At 44.8% G+C, this 10,000-nt stretch overlaps 1 protein-coding gene across 4 annotated transcripts in view; it reads left to right on the forward strand.

The window, feature by feature from the left end:
* Positions 1 to 10,000, forward strand: part of mcf2la (mcf.2 cell line derived transforming sequence-like a) — a 48,454-nt gene that overhangs the window by 19,169 nt on the left and 19,285 nt on the right. For all 4 annotated transcript variants that reach the window (XM_080835185.1, XM_080835187.1, XM_080835186.1 and 1 more), the window contains exons 5-9: positions 2,107 to 2,226; positions 2,772 to 2,888; positions 3,896 to 4,045; positions 4,346 to 4,470; positions 7,188 to 7,302. In XM_080835185.1, coding sequence (XP_080691311.1) covers positions 2,107 to 2,226; positions 2,772 to 2,888; positions 3,896 to 4,045; positions 4,346 to 4,470; positions 7,188 to 7,302 — 627 coding nt within the window. The remainder of the gene's footprint in view (positions 1 to 2,106; positions 2,227 to 2,771; positions 2,889 to 3,895; positions 4,046 to 4,345; positions 4,471 to 7,187; positions 7,303 to 10,000) is intronic.

The following is a 10,000-nucleotide window of genomic DNA, read 5'->3' on the forward strand; positions in this document are numbered from 1 at the left end:
CTCCCCCGGCTCATCTCTCTCTCTCTCCAGGAGAGGGGTGTGTGAGAGTGAATCAGTCTCAGTTCATGGACATCATCTGAATAAATCGAATCAATTGGTGTAAATCATTCCGTTATTATTGGATACAAGGGCTGACTTTGATACTCATACGATATGACCGTCTGCATGTTTGTGTTAAGCAGGCTGTATTACGAGCTGCAAGCCAGCATCACCACTCTCTCTCTGTCTGATACCGCTGGAGGATGGGCTACAGGCACGCCAGTGGTGTGTGTGTGTGTGTGTGTGTGTGTGTGTGTGTGTGTGTGTGTGTGTGTGAGAGACTGTTTCTTTTAATGTATGTGTGTTGGTGTGAGCACACGTCCATGTTGTGTCCATGTGTCGTATGTCCTTAAGCTATGGCCCAGGAAGAGCAGATGGTGTTTGTGGCAGTGTGTGGACGTAGTCACATTTTAGTGGAGAGTGTCCTTGTCTGGAAAGTCAAGGTTAAGCATCCCAGACATGTTCTGCTGGTTTTTAGTTCAGCATCGTTGATTGGACGACGGCGCATGTGCGGACGTTAGCAGTGTATATGCAGATTAGGTCTCTCCTCTCTCCGCTGACCCGGCCCAGATTCATGAGGGTGATGGGATGCTAGGAAAACAAAAGCCGATGCACAGATGCATTCTCCTCAGGAGACCCTCATTGGCCCTTCCAGGCTGATGTATTTGACACGTGGCTCGGCCGGGGCCGCTGTGTGTTCACCAGGCCGGGCGCGTGCCTCACGGCAGCGCAGCTCATTGTTGTGTTAATCAAAGGTCAGAGGTCAGAAGGCGGCGTAAACGACTCCAGACGCTGAGCTCCATAATGATGCCATACTGAGACGCCCTGTAGAAGAAAAGCCTCACCTGACCGTGTCGAGCCCCGGCCCATAATGAGGTGAAGTCTGTGGGGACTGGGAGTGTTTTGATGTTGGATTTAATGAAAAAGAGACATGACAAACCCCCTGCCCATCCCCTCCCTTCCATGCGGACAGAGGGACGGCCGGTAATTGCCTCCCTCTCGTGGGCAAGGCTCAGCCTAAGATGAAGAAGAAGGCATTTATTAGCATGCTAATTACTAGGGCTCCAGGGCCCTTTTCTCAGCTAATTGTTTGTTCGAGTGAATGCACACAAAGTGTGGTCCCAAAAAGTAGAGCGATGGCGTCTCCTTTGTGTCTGGTTGTCATTGGTGGAAGAGGTGTCATGACGGACCTGTGGTGGAGATGCTACAGGAGATAGAGCCTCTCTAGATGGGGGGGGGGGGGGGGGGGTTAAGCCCCTCGGGCTGCACAGCTCCAGCAGGCTCACTGACCAACTGACACACAGTCATTCATTATGACAGCCCTCCTGTTACGCAGTGAAATCCTACCTCTCTATCTCTCTCTCTGTGTGTGTGTGTGTGTGTGTGTGTGTGTGTGTGTGTGTGTGTGTGTGTGTGTGTGTGTGTGTGTGTGTGTGTGTGTGTGTCTGTGTGTGTGTGTCAGTGAAGGGGAGGTATCGATCTGGTGTTGAATATTTCATATGACACTGAAAAAGGCCCATGGGGAAGTCTTTAATGAACAGAATGTAAACACTCTCCAGTGTGTCGGCAGAGAGGTGAAGGAGGGAGCCAGAGAGAAGGATGGAAAGAAAGAAGAGAAATGAGAGAGGCCATTGTTCTGTGCAGTGGTGGTTCCCAAGGAGTAGTGTTGCCATGACAACCCAGTATGTGTGTTAGTGAAGAGGGTTTTTTTTTTTGTGCCTGGAAGACTGACTGCAACACTTCCCATCTCACAAAGGCACACACACACACACATACATACATACACACACACACACACACATACATACACACACATACACACACACACACACACACACACATACATACACACACACACATACACACATGTAAATCCAAGTGTAATTTGATTGTTTAATATTCATTATGTGTTTTCAATCCACAGTGGCATTGTTCTAATTAAAAATCCTTCAGGCAGTTATGCCAAAACAATGAAGAAACTGATTGAAATGATGTGATTTTCCCTTTGTTGTGTGTGTGTGTGTGTGTTGATGTGTTTTTTTTTGTGTTTGTTTGTTTGTCTCGCAGGGCTCTTTCCCAGGAAACCTTCAGCTTGTTTTGGTATTGAGGCCCAATACTCTTCTACAGCGGACACTCTCCGACATCTTCTTTAAGTTCAGCAAGGATGAGTTCAAAATGAAGGTGCCGGTATGTCCGCACGCATGCACACGCACACGCACCATACACGAACACGCACACGCACACGCACAAACACACACCGACACACACACACACACACACACACAAACAAACACACACAAACAAGTCCTATGCTACATTCACACCCGTTTTCTCACCCACCGATCGGCGTGGAGAGCCAATTAGTACATTAAAGAAACAGTTGTGGTGGGGTTTCCCCAAGAAGGAGAGCGTGAGAGAAAGAGAGAGCAGGGGGAGGAGAGGGGATGGAGAGGGGGAGGAGAGGGGTGGAGAGGGGGAGGCAGAGGACCAAAGAGGTCTTTGAGAGCCAGAGCTGGGCTGAGGGAGGAGGGGGAGACCGATGGCAGGATGCCGGGGCAGCCATAGAGAAGGCATTAGCTGGAGGAAACAGCAAGGTTTCAATACATTAGGAGTCTGTGTGCCAGCTTTAGACTATAAAAATACAAATAAAATCTTCCCACATACAACTGACAATCATCGTGTGTGTGTGTGTGTGTGTGTGTGTGTGTGTGTGTGTGTGTGTGTGTGTGCAGGTAATAATGCTCAGCTCGGTGACTGAGCTCCACAGCTACATTGATCGGACTCAGTTGACCCAGGAGCTGGGTGGTACACAAGAGTACTGCCATGAGAAGTGGATCTCCCATCGTACGGTAAGCTCTCTTGCTCTCTTTCTTTCTCTCTCTCTCTCTCTCTCCTTTCTCTCCTTTCTCTCTCTCTCTCTCTCTCGCACTCTCTCTCTCTCCTTTCTTTCTCTCTCTCTCTCTCCTTTCTCTCTCTCTCTCTCGTGCTCTCTCTCCTTTCTTTCTCTCCCTCTCTCTCTCTGTCTCTCTCTCTCTCTCTCTCTCTCGCACTCTCTCTCTCTCCTTTCTCTCTCTCTCTCTCGTGCTCTCTCTCTCTCCTTTCTTTCTCTCCCTCTCTCTCTCTGTCTCTCTCTCTCTCTCTCTCTCTCTCTCTCTCTCTCCTTTCTCTCCCTTTCTCTCTCTCCCGCATGTAGATCTTGGGCACTTTTGAGATTATGTTATTCTATAATTTGTTGAAACAATAAAAAACCCTACGAATAGTCCAGACATGAAAGGCTTAGAACTGCACCAGTGTACTTGTCCTGTTAGCAACTTTGAAGGCATGGACCCTTCTTAAGCCTTAAAAGGGGCAAGGGAGTCCACACATTTAGTCTGGCACTTGGAAGAGGGTTTCGATCCACTCCAATTGTTGGATCAATAAATGTAGGGAAAAGGAAACCAATCAGATCCGTGTATGTGTGTGTTTGTGTTGTATTGAGTGGAACAGACCACTTGGGGCCTATAAGGATCACTGCACAGGGCACAAGGCATGTGCAAGGTTTCTTTCCGTGGTTGAAAGGCACGTCTCTAAACTCTAAACATGTTACATCATCCTAAATTGAGAGTTGTGGCCTAAACTACAGGAATATAACTAATTAAATTAATATTTATTAATTAATTTTCCCGAAAGGAACTAAAATTATCTTTAACTAAAATAATATTAAGTCTTTAGGTAAATGAACTGCTGAACTGCCCTCAAAACAGGTTCAATAAAGTGTTAAGTTTTTTTTTACTTGGCATTTTATTGAATTGTATGTACTGTACATGTATGTATGTTTGTATAACAGCGTGTGCTGTTGTGTGTTGTGTGTTGTCAGGCTATAGAGGGCTTTGCTCTGATGGTGAAGAAGACAGCCCAGACACTGCAGTCATTTGGCACAGAGCTGGCCGAGACGGAGCTGCCCAATGACGTGCAGGCCACCGCCAACCTGCTCAGCACACACTCCAACAAGAAGGACAAGATGAAGGTAAACCTTCAACGCCCGCCATCGGCTCCCATTCACCATCTTTCCCACCATCCTCTAGTCAGTTAAGACATTCAAAGTCTTAAGTTTGACTGCCTGGGAAATCCTCGACGATTTATAAATCCGCTATGATTAAGTGATGTTCAGGCCTTTTGGAGAATTGCATGTGCTAATACATCGGTTGACTATATAGAAGTCTGTTTTATATTATACATTGAAGTTCTAGGGACTGTTGTAAAATGTAAGCAAAGTCTAGCGCCATGTCTCTTAAGCCCTCTTCTTTATGTGTGTGCATGCGTGCAGGAGGATCTAAAGATCGCGCTGTGTCAAGGTGGCCGTCTTCTAGAAAGCATCAATGAGCCACTAGTCACAGACGCCGACTACGCTATGAACCAGGACGAGATGGAAAACCTTGCTACTGTGCAGAGGTGACGCACTCATTATATAACACACACACACACACACACACACACACACACACACACACTCTCTTGTGGTTCATTTCAAAGCAATAGAATGCATAAGACATAACGTACACTCAGCACCTTTAGATTTGACTGTATAGGAATCTTGGCAGCAAAAGTGCCCAGGTTAGCACTCTCTCCTCTCTATATGATGCAGCGTTTCTAGCCAAGAGAGGATGCTTTCTTTTTTTTACAACACTGAGAAGAAATTGCTTTGTAGGCTGCCTTTCTCCACTGTCCACCTTCCAGTGTGTCTGCACAGTCATTAAAGTGACTGAATGATAATAATGAACGATGTAATAAAATGGTTGGAGAGGCGAGTTTCTTGTGGTGTGTGTGTGTGTGCTGCTCCTGCCGCAGAGATGTACGCTGCCAGCCCCCACAATCAATGAAGTTGCATCTAAATCAGAAGCCTTGCATCAGCAGACTCAACTCCTGCTGTTAAACTTTAATAGGAGAGACCTCACCAGACTGCATCAGTTGCAATGCTATATGTGTACATCTAAATGTTGTTCATTTGTAATAGCATGAAAAAATACATTTTGAGTTTAGTACCATATTATGTATATGTTGCTGATTTGAAGAGCTTCCAGAGTCGAATGTTTGATGTGTGGGCTTGTGTGAACATCACTTTGTATTTGATGAATACCCCCTAGTTTTCATAAGTTGGTACTTTAATACTGCAGTGTAGGGTCATAAGGCACGAATGATGAAACGGATGAACAGTCTGTAGTACCATAACACAGAGACATGGAATACAGGAAGGGCAATAAGCTTCATTCATTAGGTAAACACACTGCATAATGCCCCTCTAGGAATCTGCTGGGGTAACACTGATGGTTCAGTCCATCTGATCCTGTAGGGGAGTGGGTCTGCTGAGGTAACACTGATGGTTCAGTCCATCTGATCCTGTAGGGGAGTGGGTCTGCTGAGGTAACACTGATGGTTCAGTCCATCTGATCCTGTAGGGGAGTGGGTCTGCTGAGGTAACACTGATGGTTCAGTCCATCTGATCCTGTAGGGAGGTGGGTCTGCTGAGGGCTGCTGGGGTAACACTGATGGTTCAGTCCATCTGATCCTGTAGGGAGGTGGGTCTGCTGAGGGCTGCTGGGGTAACACTGATGGTTCAGTCCATCTGATCCTGTAGGGAGGTGGGTCTGCTGAGGGCTGCTGGGGTAACACTGATGGTTCAGTCCATCTGATCCTGTAGGGAGGTGGGTCTGGTGAGGGCTGCTGGGGTAACACTGATGGTTCAGTCCATCTGATTCTGTAGGGGAGTGGGTCTGCTGGGGTAACACTGATGGTTCAGTCCATCTGATCCTGTAGGGGAGTGGGTCTGCTGAGGTAACACTGATGGTTCAGTCCATCTGATCCCGTAGGGGAGTGGGTCTGCTGAGGTAACACTGATGGTTCAGTCCATCTGATCCTGTAGGGGAGTGGGTCTGCTGAGGTAACACTGATGGTTCAGTCCATCTGATTCTGTAGGGGAGTGGGTCTGCTGAGGTAACACTGATGGTTCAGTCCATCTGATTCTGTAGGGGAGTGGGTCTGCTGAGGTAACACTGATGGTTCAGTCCATCTGATCCTGTAGGGGAGTGGGTCTGGTGAGGGCTGCTGCTGCTGCTGTGGTGTTCTAAAGGGGGCAGGGGGCTGGGTGGGTGTTGGGAGGGCATGGGTGTATTTTGGGCAGATTGCCAGCAGCCAACGAGATTGAAGGTGACAGACGTAGCCAATGACAGAGCTGTGCCCCCCAGGTGCATATCACACTCACACACACACACTCACTAAAACACACACACACTCACTGTCACACACTCACTGACACACACACACACACACACACACACATACATACATACATACACACACACACACACACACACACACACACACTCACTAAAACACACACACACTCACTAAAACACACTCACTGACACACACACACACACACACACACACACACACACACACACACATACACACACACACACACACACACACACGGTCACACACGTTATATAAGAGCAGCCTGTGACCAGTGAAGGCCAAGGCAAGGAGAGCTCGGCACTGTGAATCAGACCATGATCAGTGAGTCTCATAGGGGCATGTGAGTGTTATCACACGTACACACACACACACACACACACACACACACACACACACACAGTTGTCTGATTCCATCATGTAGAAAAAGGGCAAGCTTGTTATGCTATTCTGTCTGTCTGATATGAGGGCGGTAGTCTGAGAAACGTTCAAAAACAACAGTTGGAAAGGCATGGAGCTGGAGAGGGCGGTTTACTTCAATAAATCAGCTTCTGTTAACGGCCTTAAATGGAGAAAACTAAGTGGTTCTTTAATGGAGGTCATCCATGGCTTGGTGCAGGTTTAAGCGGGGCACAGTTAACACTGTGTAAAGATAATGTCCACTTGCCAAGGACGTGCCTCTTCATGAATGGCCCCTGTAGCAGCCTAGATGGAAAAATTCCAATTTACAGCATGGCTGATATTCCAATGAGTCCGAGGCAGGAATTGTGCCTTGCGGTGGTGTTTATGCTGATTCTTCCTGGTGCCTTGCGGTGGTCTTTATGCTGATTCTTCCTGGTGCCTTGCGGTGGTCTTCATGCTGATTCTTCCTGGTGCCTTGCGGTGGTGTTTATGCTGATTCTTCCTGGTGTCTTTAGGCTGCTGGGTCAGCTGGATGAGACGGAGACGGCGTTTGATGACTTCTGGGATCGCCACCACACCAAGCTGCAGCAGTGCCTACAGCTCCGCCACTTTGAGCACAGTTACAGAGAGGTGGGTGTGTGTGTTGTGTGTTATATATACTGAGTGAGTACGCACAGTTACAGAGAGGTGTGGGTGCTTTGTGTGTTATATATGGGCCATTCTACCGAATTCGTGTAATATGCAGTCCCTCAACAATAAAAACTATTTACAAAACAATTAGGTATTTAGGCATAGATATTTAATTAGAAAATGTTATGGTCTATATAAACCCAATGCATTACATGAGATAGTGATAAGCTAAATATATACAAAATCATCATTTATAGGGTACTTTCTATTGGGAAGTAGCTGTCCCCAACCCTGACATCTAAATTTCAATGCCTTTAAATAACACTTTTCAATTTTTTTAGATTTTTTTCAATGATTTAATTTCAAAGATCTTTATGATTGGGTTGAAACAGAACTTGGAATATTTAGATTTATTGTGGGTTTAATTTTTAAATCAATTTTCTATACTCAAAAAATCATGTCCCTAGTTTTCATGTCACTACCGAAACACAAGAGTTTTAGTCCATTGGCTGAGCCTGTGTTTTAGCCACGACTCTGCATTTTTGACCATGCAGTGACACTGCATCTCTGACCCTCATGGTTGAATGGTAAGTAGCTAAATCCCATAGTTTTTATATAAATGTGTTCCAAAGTCTGAAAATCGACGTGTAACCTTAAGAATTGTCACTACCGAAACGCATGTTTTCTTCAATTAAGTAAACCTTTTGGGGTTTCATGGAAAATCTTATGTTTGTATGTGTGTTCACCTCTTCAAAGATGTGTTTGCATGCCGTGTGCTTGTTAGAATTCTTTATTTATGCTTAAAGTTAGCTAGAATTGTCACTACCGAAACAGTCACTACCGAAACATATGGTAGTGACCAGATGATTTCGGTAGTGACAAAATGAATTGGTAAGTAGTTCAATCCCATAATTTTTAAATAAATGTGTTGTGTGGACTAAAGGGCGGCCCAGAGCACCTTTTGGAAGATTTTGGGAGAGAAATGAACATCCATCCAACAGTGCAGTCACTACCGAAACACTGGATGTCACTACCAAAACAGTGCAGCACTACCGAAACACAGGATGTTTTGTAAAAAATTAAGTATATTGAGTAATCAACTAAAATGTTATGATACTGATTGGATTAATGTATGTTCAATTTCATCAATGAACAACTCTGGAATCAATATGATCAGTATTTAGCATTTTACAAAGAAATATTGCACTTAGATTTTGATGAATTGTATAAATTGAACTTGAAAATTTGGTAAAAAATTCATTTTTATGGATTTCATTGTGAAAACCTTCAAGAAATATTTGTAAAAATACTCTTCAGAGAAGGGAAGGAAACACAATCTGAACAGGTCAATAATAATACTTTTTTACTATAGTAAATGTGATGTTTCGGTAGTGACAATTTTTGGAAGAGGAAAAACATTCCAACACATTCTGAAAATGCAATATAAAAATTGACTGTTCTTTTACTAGATAAGTGTACTTTAGATATGGTACAATATACATACGGACAAAGTTTTGGGAATAAAACATAAAAAAAATCCAAATATTTCCGACCTGACTTTGCACCAATTCGGTAGAATGGCCCATATACTGAGTGAGTGAGCACAGTGACAGAGAGGTGTGTGTTGTGTGTTATATATATACTGAGTGAGTGAGCACAGTTACAGAGAGGTGTGTGTTGTGTGTTATATATCCTGAGTGAGTGAGCACAGTTACAGAGAGGTGGGTGCTGTGTGTGTTATATATACTGAGTGAGTGAGCACAGTAACAGAGAGGTGTGTGTGTGTTGTGTGTTATATATACTGAGTGAGTGAGCACAGTACCGAGAGGTGTGTGTGTGTGTGTGTGTGTTGTGTGTTATATATACTGAGTGAGTGAGCACAGTACAGAGAGGTGTGTGTGTTTTGTGTGTTATATATACTGAGTGAGTGAGCATGGATGGCTGTGATGAGATCTGAGTGAGTGAGCACAGTAAAGATAGGTGTGTGCTTTGTGTGTTATATATACTGAGTGAGTGAGCACAGTTACAGAGAGGTGGGTGCTGTGTGTGTTATATACTGAGTGAGTGAGCACAGTTACAGAGAGGTGGGTGTGTGTTGTGTGTTATATATACTGAGTGAGTGAGCACAGTAACAGAGAGGTGGGTGTGTGTTGTGTGTTATATATACTGAGTGAGTGAGCACAGTACAGAGAGGTGTGTGTGTGTTCTATATATACTGAGTGAGTGAGCACAGTGACAGAGAGGTGTGTGTGTGTTGTGTGTTATATATACTGAGTGAGTGAGCACAGTAACAGAGAGGTGTGTGTGTGTTGTGTGTTATATATACTGAGTGAGTGAGCACAGTTACAGAGAGGTGTGTGTTGTGTGTTATATATACTGAGTGAGTGAGCACAGTTACAGAGGTGTGTGTGTGTGTGTTGTGTGTTATATATACTGAGTGAGTGAGCACAGTCACAGAGAGGTGTATGCTTCGTGTGTTATATATACTGAGTGAGTAAGCACAGTACAGAGAGGTGTGTGTGTGTTGTGTGTTATATATACTGAGTGAGTGAGCACAGTACAGAGAGGTGTGTGTGTGTTGTGTGTTATATATACTGAGTGAGTGAGCACAGTCACAGAGAGGTGTATGCTTCGTGTGTTATATATACTGAGTGAGTGAGCACAGTACAGAGAGGTGTGTGTGTGTTGTGTGTTATAT

The sequence above is a fragment of the Sprattus sprattus genome (genome assembly GCF_963457725.1).
Source record: "Sprattus sprattus genome assembly, chromosome: 3".
Taxonomy (NCBI): domain Eukaryota; kingdom Metazoa; phylum Chordata; class Actinopteri; order Clupeiformes; family Clupeidae; genus Sprattus; species Sprattus sprattus.